The following is a 22,554-nucleotide window of genomic DNA, read 5'->3' on the forward strand; positions in this document are numbered from 1 at the left end:
CTTTGGGGAGAGTGTAAATAATGCTCATTAGGGTCCCAACACCAGAACCTCTGATACAATAGGCTTCCTTAATGTCTACTATTTCTATATTATTTTCAATTTTTAACACCTTTAGACCCCCGAATGGGGTCAACATGATTATTCTAGTTCCACAGATGAGAAAATCTTGACTCAAAGTTTCACAAAAAGTAAGGTATTAAACATAGAACTCAAACCTTTTAGATTCTTAGTATTTTTTTTCCTTATGTGTGCAGATGGATTTTTGAGTCTTAAGAAGCCTAAATTATTGTTGGAGAAGGAGTGAATTTTTTAAAATTTATTGCCATTTAAAGTTATTTATCCCCTAACAATGATTGCTCATCTACAACATAAATGTTTGTGAGGGTGACATAATATAAAGCCCCCATTTATGCTCTAAATGCTCTTTTCCATACTTACCCCATCATGGCCAGATTGTTGCGTAAGAAATAACTTACTGTCTGGGAATTAAGTCTTCTAAGGAGTTACAGATTACTTAATTAATAAACTAATACAGAACCAATGCTCTGGCAGCTGACTGAAGAAACTACCACTGTTTTCAGGAAAGAGATCGGTTAGCTTTGTTATAGATGAAATCACACTGGATTTGGATCACTGAACCTAAATCTGGCCATGATTTGGTCACTATTTGTGTGATTTGGGGTAAACTATTTTATCTCTCACCTATAGGTTTCCTTACCTATGTTATTCAGATAATAGCTATAACATCCAAGACTCTTGCGAAATTATATTGTTAAAAAGGTCGGTGTAAAATTGCCTTCCTTAAGAGCCCTTGCCACTCAGTTCATGATCAATACATACTTTTTATTTAAAAAAAAAACCAATATATTGTGAATTATATTTTTCCTTTGTTTACAGGAGTTCCAGGGAGCCTGAACTGGCTCCTAAAAGAAAACTTCCCTACAGTGTAGATGACCTATGGTGTAGGGACTCTCTTTGCCCCAGGGGAAGACCGACTTACAACCACTGCAGAGAGTCAAGTAAAAGATAGATTGTAAGTTGTCAGAAACCCTATAGCAAAGAGTCTGGCAAGTGAGAGTGGTAAATCAGATGGCTGTAAAAATCTTTTCTTGCCAGGGCCGCCATAATAAAATACCACATACTAGGTGGCTTATATAACAGAAATGTATTACCTCACAGTTCTGGAGGTCAGAAGTCCAAAATCAAAGTGTCAATGTTTGGGCTGTGAGGGAAGGATCTGTTCTAGACCTGTCTTCTTGGCCTGTTGATGGTGTTCACCCAGTGTCTCTGCACATGTATCTCTGTGTCCAAATTTCCACTTGTAAGAATACCAGTTACAGTGGGTTAGGGCTCACTCTAATGATCTAATGATCTTGTTTTAACTAATTACATCTTCAGTGTCATCTTCAATGACCCTACTTACAAATATGATCACATTCAAAGGTACTATGTGTTATGAATTTTGGGGGGACCCAATTCAAACCATAACATGATTTAGTGATTAGCATCTTCATGAAACAGAAGTCATGAGTCTCAAATTTTTCTGCCACTTACTACCCACGAATCTGGAAGTCCCTCAATTATTTTAGGCTTATCTGTAAAATAGGTGAGTTGGAGTAGACAGAAATTAACTCTAAAAAGTTTATTTCATTTCTGAAATGTCTATATCTAAGTGTGGAGTAGGGATCTCCAAAAGAGCTGCTGGATCCCATAAACTCAGAGCTTAGACAGGCTCTTATCTGGGTCCTCCTCTTTACCTAGCATCACAATTAGTAAGAAATTCAGACTAGGAAACAGGTCAAATATGTTCTTTGCAAGAGCAAAGCATCAGTCTGTTATGATTAGATTGACTGATAAAGGAAAATAAGCAAGCATATGGGGTATATTAAGCCATATATTTAATGTCTTTAATGTCTATCTCTGGAAAAATAGAAATAAAAATATTTGACCACCTTGATTGTCACTTAAGAGAGGAGAACTGAGAGGCAAGGGAAGAACAGTCAGGGAAACCTTTTTGTTCTTTTTACATCTTGAATCACAGGAGAATGCGTTACCTGTTCAAAGAGTAAGCAAGGATTAAAAGAGGAAACTATTTGTGTATTGTGTATTTGTTTATTAGCCTTTTATTTTCAAGCCGAGATACTCATATTAAAGTCATTTTGCGTTTTGGAGTCTTTATAAGTAGGCTTGACTTTTACAGCTTTTGGCTTCACAGGAAGCTAGAGGGTTTGGCAAATAAGCTTCTATATTTCAGTGTGAAAACATAAAATGAAAGACCTCATAAGCAGATGTTTCTTAAGAGGCTTTTGCTATACAAATATGACACAGTTAATGCACAGAACTAGCTAGCAATCTGCTATCTCTGTCTTCAAAGGACAAAGAACTTAGCAATCAATACTATATTTACTATGTCATTATTCACCTGAAAAATTTCCACATCCTCTATCAATTGTGACTAAGAAAGACAGTCTTATTTTCTTCTACTCATAATTTCCAGTTGGCTGCCTACCTATTTTAGGGATGGCAGCAATTGTAGACATTAGTAAGAGCAGTTACTAACATATAAACTGGATTTAATTAATATCTCTAAAAAACAAACACAAGTGTGGTTAACTATTGTTTCTCTAACTGCTACACTTGCTGAGTGATGGGAGGCATCTCCATATCTGGAACAAAATATAGAGCCACAGAGGAAAGTGACAGTAAGGAATAATTTTTGAAAGGAAAGTAGGCAATGTGTGCCATTACACATGGTAGTGTTTCCATTTTAAAGATGGAGGAAATGAAGATCTTGAAGGGTATATATCTGAAGATAACAAAAACTTCAATCTGACATTTCTTCTTTAGGTTTCTGTATTTTTGTCATTCACCTATTATGATATTATAAATGCATATGTAAGCCACAGCTGTAGAATATGTGTTACACACACTTAATGAAGTCCTTTTAGAGTCATAAAGTGCCTCACCAATATTTTATGGTAAAAGTCCTTTTGGAGTCATATGAAACAGTTGAGGAATATCATAAAAGACTAGTAGTAGAGGACATTCTATAAACCACCACTGTGATTTTAACATCACTGTTCTTCCATATAACCAGAGTAAATAAACACATGAGCCAACATAAAATTATGGATGAAAATTAAGGGGATGGTTTGATGCTATGCATGCTTATGTTTCCTAATAATCCCTTAAATTAATAACTTTGGTTAAATGGAAATAATCTAGTGTATGAAAACAGTGAGTACTTAGATTTTCTGTTCTGTTTCTTATGGTACAACTATAATGGCTATTTCTCTTCTATTATCTATCATGCATTTTCTCTGTCATCTATTTATCTATCTATCCATCCATCCATCCATCCATGCATCCATCCACAATTCCAGAATTGTGTGTTGAGTCTTTGCAATGTTCCAGGCTCTGTACTATGGTTACGTTACCAAACAAGATAAACATGAAACTGATTTCAGTTCCCAAATTAAACCTTAATGTTTTCCATATAGCTTTCCTTGGCCACCTCCAAGTGACTTCAACTTCCCTTGAATTCAGGGAGCATTTACACTCAAAGGATTTTATTTAAGCATTTAGTTACAGAATCCTTTACAGAGTGACTTAAGTAATGCACCACAGTTTTCAACAAGTGAAGCAAACTGTATAGATAGGGTTACTGCTTGCATAAACTCTACTGTCTAATGTAGTGTTTTAAAATCTAAATGTTTACCAGTAGCTGATAGAAGACTGTTTTAAGAAGTGACTAATCAACTTATGTCAATACTATAGACACAAGGACCATTCCTCCTCTTCCACCTGCCCCTTCACTCCCTCCACTTCCTCTCCTCCCCCTCTCCTCTTTCTTCTTTTTCCTTCTCTTCCTCCTTCTTATTTTTGCATTTTTATTATCTGCTACAGTGTCAGACATATAGTCAGTGCTTAGTAAATGTCCAACAAGCAAATCATTGCGTAGGAGATGAATTGCTTCTTCTTCCTCCAAGACTTCAAACTTCCCTAATACCCTAGCACACAAACACCAGAAAGTAAGTTCCACAATGACAGAAATTTAGCCTGTTAGTCTTACTGCTGAATCTGAAGGGCCTAGCCCATGATCGGTCCTCAGTAAACTTTGGTGAATGAATGAAGAAATACACTCCAGGAGTATAAGAACTGTCCAGTGTATTTAATCATTCCCCTGGCTTCCCCTCCCCTTCCCTATTCACATATGTTCAAAATCTAAGGTCCCAACCCGGAACTACTAAATCAGAAGCTGTATTTTAAAATGATTCCCCCAGTGATTCACATGCACCGTAAAGTATGAGAAATGCTGCTATAAATCACATCCATTTCACTTTCCTGTCCCCCTCCCCACCACTGATAACACTTCTGAACTCCAACTAACACCACACTCAAGTGTCTAGGGTAGTTGTTTTTGAGAAGTAGGAAGAATCAGCACAGAGCTGGATGGTAAGATTTGATCTCTCTTTACCTCGCTCCTCCTCTCTGCTTGGCTCCCTCTCCCATAACGAAATCATATCATACAGAGGAGGAACACAGAGTCAACATTTCTATACTAATTGACATTTTTTGAATGTGAAAGAATGTGGGCCACCTGGCTGGCTCAGTAGGAAGAGCATGTGGCTCTTGACCTAGGGGGTCATGAGTTTGAGCCCCATAACGGATGTAGAGATTACTGAAAAACAACAACAACAACAAAAGAATATTAGCCCAAGCTAACTGAAAACAAAATAGTTACTCCTATTTGCCCACCTTTATGTCTTTTGGCCCTTTATGTGACCTTACTCTTTTCCATGCACCTCCTGAAAGACCTCGATATTTACTGAGAGTCTGGCACTTGCAGGTGAATTATGTCAGTTTACCCATTTAATCTTTATGCCAATAGGAAACACAGCCATGGAAGGGGAGCACAGGATTAGGTTTATAGTCAGTCCCCAGTAACACATCCCCCCAAAGCTACACAGTTACAACAACACGTTGAAGGTTCATTACTGCTAAACCACTGATCAGTGTATGAAGAAAATACATTAGAGAAAAGGAAAAGGGGCAACTCTGAGACTCAAGGAGAAAACTGTCAAGGAATATAGGCATTTTTAAATGAGCAGCTCTCATTTTAAACAACATCCCAAGTAATGCAAGCCACTTCTCAGCATCAATCTCCAGCATTTTAACAGTCAGCTATCCCTCAAACCTAAGAGAAATTTAGTCATTCTCATTTTACAGAACAGGACATGGAGGCTCCAAAGGATTTAGCTTCTTGCCCATGATTGCAGACATGCTCCAGTTTTCTGATGATGCATAAATCTTTCCATTCTGCCATCATGTCAAGTCTGTTGGCAATTCAGCACTGCCTTCTCCCCTCTGTGCTCCCTCTTACAGCACAAAGACTGGAAACCTGAAGGTTACATTCCCACAGGTGTCTGCCAGCAGTATTCAGGCATGGATCTCACTAAAGAGAGGTGTTTCATGGCATCTGGATGAAAGTAACTGGGATTACTGGGCATCTTGTATTTCTGCAACTTCCTGATTCCATGAAAGGAAGCAGAGAAATTGAGAGCCAACAACAGCCTTCCCTGACCTTTGTTTTACTGCCCACCACCTACAAAGGCTTTGTTATCATCTAAATCCTTATATTAAGTCCCTTCCTGTTTGCATGAATAGTTTCTATTTTTCTCACCAAACCCTCACTAAGCCAACCACACAGTCTTCCTTCCATTCCTGTTCCCATCCTGCCCTTGCACTCTATACACTTATACAAATATTTACTTGCTTAGCATCCTTTATACATTGAATTATTTCATGGCAGAGGTCATAACATAATTTTTGTTATCCCTATTCCTGCCACATAGTAGATGCTTAATAAATAGCAGCTGATAGAATGAACCAAGCTCATACCACTTTCTAATATTTCTTTTCCTAAACATCACCTACCTACTTCTGGGATTGGTTCCTTTCAAGAAATGCTGATGCAGAATACTATCATTGGGATCAGAATGGTCCTAAGCACTGAGACTCCAACGTCTTAAGAGACTGAGGGGCAGTACAGGGGAGGGGGTACATGAGGAAAATTCAAGGAAAGCTTTCTCTTGTCTCAAAGCTACTGAAACATCCATGGTAAAACATCCATGATAAAACAGGTCAAGAGAACAGTTTCTGTTGCTATTCTTCAAAAGTTGGCTTTGAGTAGACCAAGGGATCCTAATGGTTTTATCGAATGGCCTCTTCCATATCCATATCTAAGATCAAATTCTACACCTGTTTTCCTTTCCTTTTTAACTGTGCATAGTTTTACAGATGTTTCATTATTCTTCTCGGCTAATGTCCAAACCCAGTGGCTTATGCTCTTGTGGAAGGATAATAATCAGAGATATCCATTTATGCTTTCCTGATTTTATTTCACATATTTTTTTCTTTCCCCATTCTGCCCCACCCTACTCCCAATAGACAGATAATTCCATACACACATCCTAAGTAGAGGAATATAACAGGCAGTTTGTGATTCTTAGGAACTTGTTTTGAGAAGGTCAGATGTGGGAAGGTTGTTGGGTGGCAGATGGTTCATCATTTTCTTGGCAAAGAGATAAGAGTAATTTGGCACATCTAGGCAGAAGGGACCACCAACAGCCATGCAAAGTTTGTGTGTCCAAAGTTGGAAGGTGGGGGCCTAAACAGCCATGCTAAACAGGTGCTGACCATCTATGAATGCCTATGTGGATAAAGAGCTTAGTGAACAGAGGTAGTTTCCCACCAAGGGCTGGATGGATAGCCTGTTAGATTCCAGAACCACAGCACACCCTGAAACAGAATTAAATTGCATTTCCCTTCATTATAAAATGGGCTTTTGATTCAGGAATAAAATCAATTTGCTGCATAAAAAAATTATGCTTCATACATCCTGAATTCATGGATTGAGATTCACACCTGCTACAAAATCAAGAAGTCAGGCTATTAGTTATAGAAGTGCTCTATACTAACTCTGAGTCCAAAGCCACCTGATTATGGGCTTTGCAACCATTCTCCTCAGTATGAAGCAAGGAGTGGCTTAATCCTTGCTAGGCTGCTGCTTGACTAGCACTGAAAGGAAATAACTTAAGGTGTGCAGCAACAGAGGGTCCCCTTAAATGGAGCAAATACAAACATAAGTCAAAATTCATCATAGAGGAAAAAGAATCAAGTCAAACTTTTGCAATCAGTCAATGAACTGCCACATTCAAACCAACAAGAGTTTACAGGCTATGTATGAACATACTATGTATCACTCAAATAGTGCTTGCTGTGGGTCGAGTGGTGTTCTCCATTATTTAACCCACACAAGCATTACCACATGCCTAAGAAGTAGGTTAATTTTTAATCCTATTTTACAGATGAAGATATTGAGATATATGGGGTTATGTCACTTACCCAAGGTCGTATTGATGGTTAAGTAGCAACTTTGAGATTTGAATGTAGTCAGTCTAGTTGCAGGGTCCAGTTTGACCATCATACAATGCCTCCTTTGCCACAAAAACTCAAATATTTGAATGAAATAATCCCCAAAAGAAGAGAGTATTAGGTCCACTCTCTTTAAAGAGGAGGAAACAGTAGTCAAGAGGATGAAGAGACTGCTCAGTGTCTAATAGCTGAGCATATCACTCATATTTTTTTTTTATGACAAACAATACTTCCATCCATCAAATTAATCATTTTGCTTTTAATGTTTCTCAACTGGCAAATCGCAAGTTTAAAGCCCAGTTTTTTACAGCCTTCCAGGAACTTCACCTCAACTGCTCTAAAGCTGACATGAGACCGAACTGACAGGATGCCAAGTGGTCTCAGAGGCCAGGTAAAGCACCTTGATGGATCATCTCCGGGTATCTGGGAAGCAAGACTATGCCAGGAAGCCACTTAACAGAGGAGCAGAGAAAGGGAACCCAGGGGACTTCTGTGTGGTCACTTAAAAAACCAGAGCATTTGATGCTGAGCAATTTTTTTCTCTAGTATTCTTGAAATGCCTTGGATTAGAAACCTCTACTTTGGAAACATGATCTTTATGCAGTTCCGTTTATGCTCCATCAATTTCAAAGTAAGATTTCCATGGAAAATCCCTCACCCCTAAAAGAACAAAGTGATCATGCTGATTGTCCCCTGCCCTTTAGCAAGGACTAGCATATAACTATACCTTCTCACTGGCATGACCAAAGTCCCCCTGATGAAGTATTATTAAAGAAAACAAGACCCACTTGTGTCTTTTGAAAGAGAATGATCTAATTGTGGGAAAGTTTTTAAAATTTCATCATGGGAACAAGATGTTACAACAAGAAATCTGTATTATTTAGGTCACTGGGCATTCAGTGACCTCCCATCTTAATCCTCTTTGCTTTGGTTGTGTTGACACATCCCGTCATTGTCATTGATAAGCTCAAACCTGCATTATGACAAACTGCTGAAATCTGAACCAGATGACATTAGGGGGGAAAAAAAAGTCACTTTCTGGTTTCTAACCTTTTCAACCCTTATTTCTATTTTCATCATCACAATACTCTCTCACGGCTTGTACAAAAAGAGATGATGATGAATATGAGAAATCTGTCAACTTATAAAGACATGCTAAGAGTGAAAATAGAAGCAAGTAAGTCATTGAGTTTGTTGAGAAGGCCACTGACAAAGTCCAAAACACAAAGCAATTTAAGAAAGACTTAACTGAGCAACTGTGACAAGGCAGGAAGGAAAAAGCACACACACAAAAACCAAAAAACTCCCACTACCAGAACACTGAGTTGTTTTAAGGAGGAAAAAAGTGCTCTTCAAATGGAATGTATCATTATTGTGATTATCAGGGTCCTCTTTATTCAATCAGAAAAGTGGCAACAGATTTGAAAATTAAAGTGCAGGATCCAGATAGAAGGGACATGTTTATGTTTTTAGACATCTACTTGAATTATAATGTTCTCTATAACAAATTCATTAGGTTTTCATTTAGCTAAATGCCAACAAAATAATGGAATCGTCAGTGTTACCCAGAAAGACACTAAAGGGGAGACATGAACTCAAGACCAATGCAATCAGATTAAACCTCTTTTTTTTAATATTTTTTAAAATATTTATTCATCTTTGAGAGACAGAGAGTGCGTGAGTGGGGGAGGAGCAGAGAGAGAGAGGGAGACACAGAATCTGAAGCAGGCTCCAGGCTCTGAGCAGTCAGCACAGAGCCCGATGAGGGACCCGAACTCACCTGCTGCAAGATCATGACCTGAGCCGAAGTCGGACGCTTAACCAACTGAGCCACCCAGGCGCCCCAGATTAAACCTCTTTTAATTTTCCCTTGAAGGAGCCTGGTTCTGGAGACCTTACGTAACCAAGCAGCCAGCTACTTAGTGGCTTTCATATAATTCACTTTATCTGTTGTTGATACAGTAAGACAACAGTAGTGACTGACTCAGCCCTGGCAAATCAAGACTAGTCTTATGGCTATTGGGTCAACTTCTCCCCTTTCCGTTCTGCACCGAAGTTACAACCTTGTGGCCAAATGAATTTATTGTTCATAACAAATCCCAAAGGCTCAGCTATAAAAAGGAACCCCATAGCCTCCAATATTGTATTGAAACGACGCTGCAGCAAACTCTCCTTTGAGAAGTAACACAATAATGTATATGAGCATTCGCTCAAAAAATAAAATAACCCTCTCAAAAAAGAAAACCAACGACAACAAAAAACGCACCCCAGGCACTTACCACGGTGACATATGCAAATTTGACCTTGAGACTTACCGCATTAAAATTGGGGAAGAGGTTGACCGCAGCAGTGTCCAGAGGAAAGGGAAGAAAGGGTTTGATATCCAGCGAAGGTTGCAGAGGAGGGGCTGGTGGACGGACCAGGGCTGGGAGAGCAGGGCTCTGGCATGTACCACCTGCAGAGAGGAGAGCAAAGGGAGCCATCAGGGACATGATGCACGTTAAAAAAAAACAACAAAAAACAAAAAAACGTTGAGGCGTCCTTTGAGCCCAAAAGGCCGGCTTTGTGGGTTACTGGAGAAAACAGGCCATGGAGTGTAGTGACCTCAACTGGAAACCGGCCAATGAGCAGATCTGCCATTAGGCGGAGGGAGCCAGCTGAGCTTCTCCCTTCCCCTCCTCAGATATAACTACGTGGTTGTGTAGGTAACAGTTACCCTTTCAAACATTTCATGCTCCCCAATCTATCCTTCCTTTCCTGCCTAAAGCTCTGGGTTGGATCAGCAACAAACCCTTCACTGAAACCCCTTGATTCAGAAGGAACACCCTCCACTGCAATGCCCTCCCTCTTTGAAAACTAACTTCTGCTCAGAATATGCATCAATTCTAAGCGATTATTTTACAGAACTGCTCTTTTCCAGCATGTCCAAAACTCTGGCAGCAAGATAACATGAACTTGGCATGGAAAAGAAACTTAACCACAAAGACAGGCAGCCATACCTTACTGCCCTGGCAACTGGAAGATTAAAACAAGTGAACCCAGCTACAAACCAAGCAGTCCCTGAACTGTTGAGCACCCCGCAGCTTTGAGCATTCAAGGACTACCTGCCTCCTTCCCAGTCGTGAGTAGGTGGAATTTAGAAGGCCACCAATGAGCAAGCAGTGGGAATATCATGCCAACAAAGACACCCTTTGCATACTAGTAGTCAACCAGCTGTTTGCAAAGGAGCACCTCTCCCCCACTCCCCGTTAGAGGACTCCGTGCACTCAGAAGCTGGAAGGAAAGAAGCACATCCCAGTGTTCAGTCTCCCATATTTTGGTAACATTCCAAAACATCAATTTGCTGTTAATTAAAGGCTGTTTGAATCCTAGGAAACCGTTAAAATATGCCAGCATTCTTCTAATCTGAGAGGCAAGCAACAGACTGTAAAAACCTGCTGGTGAAAATCCAAGAAGCATTAGGAAAACAAAATACAGTGGGAGTTTTCCTTTCTCACGGAAAAGAACTCTAAGAGACAGATGAGACAGGAGAGGCCCATGTCTGCACCACTTTCTTGCCTGCCATTTTGTTTTCAAAACAAAGTAGAGTGAGACCCATAGGAATAACCTTTAAAAATCTCACAATCAGGGCGCCTGAGTGGCTCAGTCCATTAAGCCCCAACTTCAGCTCAGGTCATGATCGATCTCACAGTTCGTGAGTTCAAGCCCCACATCGGGCTCTGTGCTGACAGCTCAGAGCCTTGAGCCTGCTTCGGATTCTGTGTCTCCCTCTCTCTCCGCCCCACCCTGCTCATGCTGTCTCTCTCTGTCTCAAACATAAATAAACATAAAATAGAAAAAAAAAATTTTTTTTAATCTCACAATCAACTCTCTGGTCAGCTGGACGCCGAGCATCATCCTGTCCTCAATCAGTTACCTGAACACAAGGTAAACATTCTAAAAATGATTCCCTGATGGCAAATCTAACCCTACTAGACCAGTGGATGACTTAATAACAAGGCGGGTGACTTAATACCTACAACAGAAGCCATCAGCACAAGATTTAATTAACCATACCAAAAAACCATTAACTCTCCTGTTTCCAGGTATAAAACCAGCTGGAGCCAAATTAACAAAACCAGTATTTTTCCCACTCTTTTTCACTTCCCTCTTAAAATATTGCTTAACAACAGCAAGGCCAAACACAGCAAGTTTGAATCAGCAAACCAATTAAAATAAAAAGTAGTACAAGCCAGAAAATGGAGGGCAGATGTTGAAACAAACACAGATAAAAGCAAAAAAAATAACAAGTCTACAGTCACCAAAGCACAACATAAACTTGTTTTCTTGTCCACCTGTTAGTATTCTGAGTGCGGGTGTCTAAACTTTCTTAGAGCACCCATAAAACTTTGGTGATAGGTCTGTCTTGAGTGTAGTATTGCTAAGAATTTCTCTTTCGATAAAAAGTTAAAGAACCAAAATAAATTTTTGGTCAGCACCTCTTCAGAAAACTCAACGTAAAATATGCCTTGGTGAATATCAGTGACATGGTTTAACAAGTCCACAAATAGTAATGAGCTTTAATAAATAACTTCATGTGATTTTTATCTGAGTGACACATCATGCTTTGCAAAAGGTATTCATCTACATCCATCACCGTGCTTGAGCTTAAAAATATCAGGAATTAGGTAAGGACTAACATAATATCATTAGGGAAAAAAAATAAGTTGGAAAACTCCTTAGCTGTTAATGTAGCTTCCATCAAAACATTCCATTCTTATAATTACAAGAATGCAATTCAGCAGGAACATATTTTGTAATTATTTCATTATAAGTCCCCCTCTAGTTCAGGATATCCAAAAAGGTTAAAGAGACAGTTGAAGCTTATTTATTTTATCCAGCACAGTAAGAGGCACATAGTTGGTTGATTGCTTGGTAAAGTTAATTCCTACCTCTCTTCCCCCAAGATGCGTATTTCATTTACACTTAAGAGAGAGGAAGGATTCAAGACCTTCTCTTAATGTTGCCACTGGGTTTTCCTTAGTAGGGGATACAAAATATCAAGGAAGAGTCATAACATGTAGGGAACCTAGCCAAACTATTTAAATCCATCTCCTCCTATCTGTTTTAATAAACCAAGAGGACTGTTGGAAAGCAGAGGACATGTGACTGCATACTTGTGGCTATTGGCTATGCAAACACAGGTGTAGTGGATGCTGTGGTGTGCCTCCACACCCCCTTCCCCAGCTCCTGGGAGAGCTGGGAGCGCTGGGAGCTGAGGACTCACACCTGAGATTCTTGGGTGCTGCCTCACCCAAGCTCAAACTCCTCCAGAGTGCAAGGATTGATTAAAACAGGCGTCAGGCCTTCTCCCTTTTGCCTCAAGGCAAGACAACTGTGAAGTTCTGATTTCAGTTCCAGACCTCCTCATACCATCTAGGATAGAAGGAGGCCTCCGTTGTGACTGCATCACAGTTCAACTTTTCCCACTGCCCAATCCTGCATGCCTCTTTGCTCACAGAAGATGTTCCCCAATAAAGTCTCCGAGTCCACTTCCAGAAGAACTTGGACAGCAGGGCATAACTATTTGTGAGTCTAAGTGAAATGTAGACTTGCTTTATTCTAAAATAGATTCGTGCTTCTAAATCTATAGTGTTGATATTGAGGAACAAAATTGAAGATACCTCTTAAAAATGATCTGTGACTAACATTTTTTTTAATGTTTATTTATTTTTGAGACAGAGAGAGACAGAGCATGAATGGGGGAGGGGCAGAGAGAGAGGGAGACACAGAATCTGAAGCAGGCTCCGGGCTCCGAGCTATCAGCACAGAGCCCGATGCAGGGCTCTAACTCATGGACGGTGAGATCATGACCCAAGCCGAGGTCAGATGCTTAACCGACTGAGCCACCCAGGCACCCCTGTGACTAACATTTCTACTTTTAAAATTTGGCTAAGTCCTGAAATATGTCCTTGCACCAATCTGTACAGGCTCAGCAGCAAGAATATTATTTGCAATATCGCAAAATCAAAATCAGCAAATAAAATGTATTTCGTTTGTAAAGCAGATTAAAATATTCTCCTTGAGAAGATAGCGATTTCATGTCTTCATTTTTTTTAATAGAAACTATTGCATTTAGGATACAAATATACGTTTATTATTATTTTCCTTATTATGAAATTGTCTTAACAATAATAAGCATTAAAATACCTAATGAATTTGTAGGCATTTCTATACGTTAAAAAGACTAGCTTCGTGGGGCCCCTGGATGGCCCAGTTGGTTAAGTGTCTGACTTTTGGTTTTGGCTCAGGTCATGATTTCAAGGTTCATGGGTTCGAGCCCAATGCTGAAAAATCCATTTGGGATTTTTCTCTCTCCCTCTCTCTCTCTGCCCCTCCCTCTTGCTCTTGAGTGTGCTCTCTCCCTCCATCTCAAAATAAATACATATACTTAAAAAAAAAAAAAAAAAAAGAGTAGCTTTGTTGTTACTGTTTACCAACAGTGTCACTTCATTCCTTGGAATGTCACACTTCTGGAAATATTGGTACTCTTAATTTGAGGAAAGCATTTTGAAACCTCCATGAGTAGAGACTGAAAAAATGTTAAGTTCATGCCTTTTTTATTTGAAACTCTGTGTATATATGTCTAGTAACATATATATCAAAGCCTAGGAAATTTTAACGTACACAGGCTTAACAAATTAAACTGAACAAATTATTCTGAATTCAGAGCAGTTAATCTCTCTATATACCAAATTTCTAACATACCATTAAAGTCAAAAAATTTAAAAAAATCATTGAGTATCAAATGTTAGACATTAAAGTATTAAGTAAATAAGATAATCATTAAAGCTCACAAAATTTCCTCTGTGCCTTTTGTATATTTATTTCTGTTAGAATTTAGAATTGAACTATAGAGCAAACACTAAATATCACTTTGGTCTATTCACAAGACAGTTGTATATTTACAAAAGTACAAACTTGTGAATTTGAAAAAATACTAAAGTAACCTATTTTTTTTTTTAATTATTTTTTTTTTAACATTTATTTATTTTTGAGACAGAGAGAGACAGAGCATGAACGGGGGAGGGGCAGAGAGAGAGGGAGACACAGAATCCAAAGCAGGCCCCAGGCTCTGAGCCATCAGCCCAGAGCCTGACGTGGGGCTCGAACTCAAAGACCGCGAGATCGTGACCTGAGCCAAAGTCAGACGCTCAACCGACTGAGCCACCCAGGCGCCCCGACCTATTTGTTAATAGAGTATTTTTTAACTGAAATGTTTGAGTTCTTTTATTTTTTTTTTAATTTAATTTTTATTTTTTAAAATTTACACCCAAATTAGTTAGCATATAGTGCCACAATGATTTCAGGAGTAGATTCCTTAGTGCTCCTTGCCCATTTAGCCCATCGCCCCTCCCACAACCCCTCCAGTAACCCTCAGTTTGTTCTCCATATTTATGAGTCTCTTCTGTTATGCCCCTCCCTGTTTTTATAGTATTTTTGTTTCGCTTCCCTTATGTTCATCTGTTTTGTCTCTTAAAGTCCTCATATGACTGAAGTCATATGATATTTGTCTTTCTCTGATTAATTTCACTTAGCATAATACCCTCCAGTTCCATCCATGTAGTTGCAAATGGCAAGATTTCATTCTTTTTGATTGCCGAGTCATACTCCATTTTATAATTATACCCCATCTTCTTTATCCATTCATTCATCGATGGGCATTTGGACTCTTTCCATACTGTGGCTGTTGTTGGTAGTGCTGCTATAAACATGGGGGTGCATGTGTCCCTTAGAAACAGCACACCTGTATCCTGTGGATAAATGCCTAGTAGTGCAATTGCTGGGTCGTAGGGTAGTTCTATTTTTAGTTTTTTGAGGAACCTCCATACTGGTTTCCAGAGTGGCCACATCAGTTTGCATTCCCAATCAGAGTATTTTTAATAAAGATTATGTGGCAGAGTAATACATGTGCACCTCAAATGTTTGCATTTTTGAAAATCAAATGAAAATATAAATTTGGAAACGTCTGTTTTAATAATTCATACAGAAACAGAGGAATTCTAAGACACTGGTTGCTACTTGAAGCTTATCATATTAGAGACAACATATATACCTTGCCTAGCACAATGCCTGCCCGATATTGGTGCTCACTGGGTGAGGCATATATGTTTTAATGAACCTAATAAATTGCAAAGGAACTTTCCAAGTTCCTGAAGACACAAACCGGGGTCTCTGAAAGCAGTCAATCAAGACAATTTTAAAAGCATGTTCCTATCCTTCACTTTGTTTATTTTGATCCCTGCAGAAAGAAAGTCTTCACAAGAGGATACTTTGTCAATCAATATTCTGAAATGCTCCATCAGAGTGCTCAGTGTTCTTTCTGTAATATAAGACTTTAACCTTGAACTTCTGCATTTAATCCATTCAGGGTTTATCAATCACAGATGTTCTGCCTGACAGCTTAACCTACTAGTTAATCTTTCATTTCTCCAAATGATAAAACCAAAGTTCAAAATAATCAAGGGCTGATGCTATTAAATATTCAAAATAGTGTATGCTTCAGAACTGATTTCCTGATAGGATAAATAATTTCTATAGTATCTATTTCCTTATTTCCTTATATATATGTGTATATATACACACACACGTGTATATACAAATTTAATTATATACTTTTATTTATTAAATATATGCATATTAATTTTTGTATTAAATAATTATATGTATGTGTATATATATACACACTTAACTATAGTATATGTGTATATATATGTATATGTATATGTGTGTGTGTGTGTGTGTGTGTATATATATATATATATATATATTTCAATAGTGACCTATGATTAAACTACTAAACCACTCAGAATGTTCATGCCTAACAGGGAAACATCAAGAGCATTTTATATAATACCAAGTCCTAAGTAGTTACTTGTGAAGCAACTACTTTCATACACATGAAACACTATTCCATCCATCGCAGGAGGGAATGGAAAGGTGCACTAGGAATTCTGGGGTCTATGTGACCGTAGGCAAGAAATTTACATCTGATCCCAAGAACATGAACTGGAACACAAATGATGGATTGTGGCATAAAGGTAAAATTTGATTTGACACAAAACACTGGCCATGGAGTGCTGTGGTTAGTGAAATCTGCCAGCCAGGTGGGCGGGAGTGAGCAACGGTAGAGAATATAATAGCTACATTTTATAAACCTATTGAGTAATTGCATGGAGTAGCTCGGCTCTCCGTTAATTCCTTTAAAATGCCCAACAACAAACTGATGTTTACCAGACGGGGAGGTGGGTGAGGGGAATGGGTTAAACAGGTGACGGGGATTAAGGAAGCACTTGTGATGAGCACCAGGTGTTGAATGAAGTGTTGAATCACTAAATTGTCCACCTGAAACTAGCATTACACTGTACGTTAACTGGAATTTAAATAAAAACTTAAAAAAATAACAATATAAAAAAAAGAATAAAATGCACAACAATTCTTCTATGTATCTATTACAATACTCAATTTACAAACTCAAAAGCCAAAGCTCCAGGAAGCAAAGTATCTTACCTAAAGTCACACGGGTAAGAAATGGAATTTGTTGTGAGTAGTAGGGACCTGAACAATTTTCAAAGCACTGATGCAAACAGCTTTTAAGTTAAAACAACCACAAAAACAAACAAAATAACAACAACAACAACAACAAAAACACTCTACAAAGTCAGTTTTGCCATATAAGGCAAGCCAGCTCCTTAGCAACTGGACGTAATGCATTAAAATGAGAAATCTTGAATTTTTTATTGCTACTCAAAAAAAAAAAAAATCAAGCCTTTGATTTACATTCCTTGTAAAGGCTATGATAAGGGAATATTCAGTATTTATCACAGATATTTATCTACCATGGGAACATCCTGGCACTGCCCTGTATTTGAGAAAGAATCCAGAAGGCCATGCATATCATATCAAATATGTTTCAAAAGCCCTCAAGTTTGCATTCTTTAACATCTACTTGCCAAATCAGAAAAATAAATATGTGTTTGTTGTATTCCTTTGTGTTACTGCCTCTCAAATACTCAAGCTTGTTGGCTGGGTAATACAATGTTGTGATGATTTTTCAACTTTCTGGCTAGAAAACTGTACATTTACTATGTTTCCTTACACAGTGATCCCAACTCCCACTCAGTTTTGATCTTTGTTTAAATATGGTTCCCAAGTGAATGATAAAACTAGAAACTTATTTTGAAATAAAATATGAATTTAGTGTGATTTGGTCACCATTGTTCTTTTATTGCCTTCATTTCGTCTGTTTACATTGTTGATTTACCTACTAGGTTTGGGAAAGTTGACCCAGCACTTTCTCCCTCAGGATGAAGGTCCTCATTGGCCTAAAGTGACTTGTCCTTGGCAGGTCAATTCAAATGTTAAAAGCAAGTTCGGATCCACAAGGCAAGTGGCAGCACTAAGCCACACAGGATGGTGGCTCTCAGCTCACATCCTGTTCTTGATTGACCACAGAGGGGAATGAGGTGAGAATGGGGGTATGAGTCAGGGCAACTGGAGCATCATTCTGGAAACACTGATTCAGAAACATTAGCCCAAGTCAGTGGTCAGAACTCCATCTTTAACCATGACAGAAAACACATGTGAGCAAGCTGTATTTTCCCTTTATCAAATTCTTCATTTACTCATCTTAAGTGTGGTATTTAAGTAGCCCAGTAAGTCACCTCAAAACTCGTTTTGGAAGGAACCTACAAAGGACTAGCTAACATTGTTTTCTCTGTCACTGTCAGTGAACACCATGACCAAAATTAAAAAAAAAAAAATGACAAAGTTATTATCTCATTGCCAATATCATGAGTCAAGTCTTCACTAGAAGAAAAGTTGAATCTCACATTTATTTAACTAACTTTCATGACAATTTCTGGTGCCTGGGAAACACTAGAGGAGATTTTGTTAGGAATGCCAGAGTTAAGAGATTTAGACTTTTAACCCTGTATTTTAGCCCCTCTGTCAAAGGGTGCATAACTCAGGACAAGTACCTCCTCCCAAGAAGTCAAAAGATTTTGCCTGAAAAATTCCTCTCAATTCAGTACCAATTCCTCACAAGGAATTTCCCAACATTTAATTTCACAAAATAAATTATAAGTAATAATAAAGATGCTCTAGTACCAAGCTGTCCAACTTGGTAGTCATTAGGGTGTATGGCTATGTTATGTTTTTATTTTTAAAATATTTATTTTGAGAGAGAGAGAGAGAGAGGAAAAGAGCATGCAAGTGGGGAGAAGGGCAGAGAGACAGAAAGAGAGAGAGAGAGAGAGAATATCCTAAGCAGGATCCATGCTCAGCACTGAGCTAGATGTGGGGCTTGATCCTTTGACTTAGATCATGACCTGAGCTGAAATCAAGAATCAGACGCTCAACTGACTGAGCCACCCAGTGCTCCCTGTGTGGCTACTTTAAATTAAAAATTAGTAAAATTAAAAATTCAGTTTTCTCAGTCACACTAGCCACATCTAAACGCTCAATAGTCACATGAGGATAGAGACTACCATGTTGTATATGGCAATTAGAAAGCATTTCTATTATCACAGAAGGTTCTATTGGCATTACAGCTACAGTGAAATGCTGACATTTTTGAGTGATGAGTAATTTACAGATAAGTTGCCTGGTATAGTCTGTTTCAGAATGCATTGCTGGTAAGAGAGAAAGTCTTGCTTTGTCCTCGTTTCTTCTCCTTCTGCAATTAGGGAGAACTTTCCAAGAGCCAAATGTGGGCACTGTCAGAAGGCAGACACTGTTGCAATCATACCAGAAAGGATTACTTGACCACTCCTGGAGAAGACAACGGCCAATATGAATCTTCATGTGTGATCAATGATGATAGTACTCAAAGGGAAACCTAATTTAAAAAAATGTTTAATGCTGAAATCAATAGTAATGAATAATGAGTGCTTTGGATAAAAATGATACCACATCTTCAAACCGAGGATGCAAAAAGGGTCAGTCCTGGGGCAAATGAATGTTTATTAATATCTGATAATCTTTGAGAGTGCTATCACAAAGCTTTTATTTCATGAAACAAAGTGTCTCACAATGCAGTTTCACTAATAGCCAAGTGCGGAAATCCAGCTAATGTAGGCAGCTAAACCTGCCTAGCTACATCTGTCTCTCAGGGTAATTTTGCTCATAATGTCTAGGCTTTAGTCATCTCACTCTAGAGAGGGAAAAAAAAGATGATGCCGAAGTCTTGTTACTTGGCATTGCTTTTCCACGATCTGTGACTTTCAACTGGGACTTGCCTGCATGAAATTTGCTATGCCAATGGTGCTGGGCATGTGTTCCTCCAAAGCCTGATAAATATCTTCCCTCCTGTTTTTGTTTTTTCCCTTTGTTTTTGTTTTTTTCCCACATGACATAATTGTGTTACGTTTATATGTAACATGTCCCAGCTCTAGCCAATGTGCATAGGTAGTCAATGTGGTATTAATGAAACATCTCCTGAGCTTAAACGGTTTAGTGTGTTCTCCCAGTACCATCAAAATGAGTTAAATAAGAGGTGCCGGGGTGGCTCAGTTGGTTAAGTGTGTGACTCTTGGTTTCGGCTCAGGTCATGAGCTCACAGTTTGTGAGTTCGAGTCCCACATCAGGCTCTGCATTGACAGCATGGAGGCTGCTTGGGATACTCTGTCTCCCTGTCTCTGCCCTTCCCCTGCTCTCCACGTGCCTGTGTGTGCATGCACTTCCTCTCTCTCTCAAAAATAAGTAAACATTTGAAAAAATGAGTTAAATAAGAATTGCACACCACCTTCATTTATCTTAAGTAGTGTTTTTACTATGCAGATGGTGAAGCTATTAAGTTGACTTGAGGAAGTTTTTGCCATAATGAGCCTGAAGCAGAAGTGGAAAAGTAGCATTGGATAAGAGGGACTACTGCTTAGAAGCAGGTTTTAAGTGGATTTCACTCTGAGCAAGCACTGGAGTCGTCAGGTAGGAAATTAAGTCATGGACATGGAAAAGATTTCCTTAGGAAAGTGTAGAAGAGGCCGGGTCTAAGCCTGAGCCTCGACCATCTTTAGCCCATTGAGGAAGACGGAGTAGGACTGGCGAAATTGCTAGACAGAAGGCAGAGAATGCACCTGCCCAGAGGCAAACTCACCAGCAACTTCCTGGAAAAACTAGAACAGAAATGGGAACTAAACAGAGTTTATTGGTGTTTTTTGATAAAAGGTGAGGAACATTTTATCGTATGTTTTTAGTCCAATTAAACTTCCATTGTTGATTTTTTTTCTTTAAAAAAACTAAATTCATGGTCCAAGCATAAAATGCTCTAATCTGTTTATAACCTAATTTCATTAGCATTTCTTCTCTACCTAAGTTGCTTAACCATGGATTTCATTTTTTAAGTGTGAATTTTTTCTATCTTTTAAACAACTCCCCTTTCCTCCATCAACCTAAAAGCAATTACATTTCAGCTCCTACACATGGGGCACTGTGCTGAGTACTCTACACAGTGTATCCCCTTTTGTCCTTTCATAGCCTTGTGAGTTAAAAAAAAAAAGGAATAACGATGAGGCTAAGACAATTGCTCAAGGTCACAGCCTTAGTAACGTGTGAGGCCAAATTTTGACACCAAAAATTCTGTTCCCAGAGTCTAAGCCATTATAGCCACATTTTATTCAGATATTGCCATTTCTTTTGATGATGTACAACAGAGAAAAACAAATTCTATACACAAAAAACTGATTTCAATTAAACCTTGCCAAGGCAACTCAAATCAGTGTATCCTGAGAGGGACTTATTTGTAAGGCACTGGATTATTGAAGAAGCAATTTCAGTTTCGTGCTCCACTGGTGCTTATAATCCAGTATATTGCATATTATGCATATACTGAGTCTACCAGATACCATAATCCAACAGACTGAACGTTTGTGCCCACCATAAATTAGAAACCCAGCTCCCAACCTGATGATATTTAGAGGTGGACCTTTGGGCGGCGATTCGGTCCTGAGGGTGGAGCCCTCAAGAATGGCATTAGTATCTTTATGAAAGAGGCCCCAGAAAGATCCCCGCCCCTTCCAGGTGTGTGGGAGACGCCTTAGAATCAAAAAGTAGGCCTTGTCAGATACTGAATCCATCTGAGCTTTGATCTTGGACTTCCCGGCTTCCGGAACTGTGAGGAATAAACGTCTGTTGATTATAAGCCACCCAGTCTGTTCTGTTACAGCCATCTGAATGAACGAACCAGATACATTTACCCAAAGATATCCCACTTTTTCTGTTTGAATTAACCTGTTATGGGTTTAGTTCTCCTTTTCACACTATCTACACAGTCCAGAAGAGCAAAGACGAAGTTAGATTTACATCCCTCCTAATTAATTCTATTGAACCTAAGAGTAATATCTCCTAGAGCATTCACTTGATTGTGAATGTTTTCATTCAACGTTTCACTGTGATCCGCCCCCCACACACACATTTCAATTGAATTTTCTTTCATAATAGTCATGACGCAAAACTCCTAGGAAATGCGACTGGAGTTAGCATTGGGTAACATTTAGAAATAACCATGGAAGAGACTATGTCACTGTCACCATCACCTAATTAAATAAAATATATTAGAAACAGCGATGATCACATTTTGGCCGTCTTAAGGAGCCTACACTTAGCACACTCCATTCGTAGTATCCATTAGCTTCTAAGGTTTAGAACTGTGAGTTCTGGTTTCCATTGCTTTGGTGAACATTCTTACAAACTCTGTAATAGCAAAAAGAAATTCTTATTTCAGTTTCCTCAGGAACATTCCCTGTGGAGTTGACATGTGCTCTGTTTAGTCTCGGCCTCAATGGGATTGTTTCTTCTGGCAGGTTTTGCTTAAAACAAAGCTAACTTTGTATTTTCTTTTAATTCTGAAACATTTAGTTCTTGGAAAAGATGTAAAATCAGTTACTAATGGAATTGTAGTAATTATGGTGTCCTGAAAATGCCTGGCTTTAAAATGGAAGAGAAAATAAAATACTTATCAGTGACTGCAAGTGGGAAGATACACATAGCCATTTTTTAAAAAAATTTTTATAAGAAGTCCTGTTATCTTGAGCATTTATTATATTCTAGGTTCTTTTTTCTATACATTGTTTTTGTAAA

At 38.7% G+C, this 22,554-nt stretch overlaps 1 protein-coding gene across 5 annotated transcripts in view; it reads right to left on the reverse strand.

The window, feature by feature from the left end:
- The window catches only part of ZNF385D (zinc finger protein 385D), a 1,296,755-nt gene that overhangs the window by 213,844 nt on the left and 1,060,357 nt on the right, over positions 1 to 22,554 (reverse strand). For all 5 annotated transcript variants that reach the window (XM_049629860.1, XM_049629861.1, XM_049629864.1 and 2 more), the window contains one exon: positions 9,753 to 9,892. In XM_049629860.1, coding sequence (XP_049485817.1) covers positions 9,753 to 9,892 — 140 coding nt within the window. The remainder of the gene's footprint in view (positions 1 to 9,752; positions 9,893 to 22,554) is intronic.

This window comes from Panthera uncia, chromosome C2 (genome assembly GCF_023721935.1).
Source record: "Panthera uncia isolate 11264 chromosome C2, Puncia_PCG_1.0, whole genome shotgun sequence".
Lineage (NCBI taxonomy): Eukaryota > Metazoa > Chordata > Mammalia > Carnivora > Felidae > Panthera > Panthera uncia.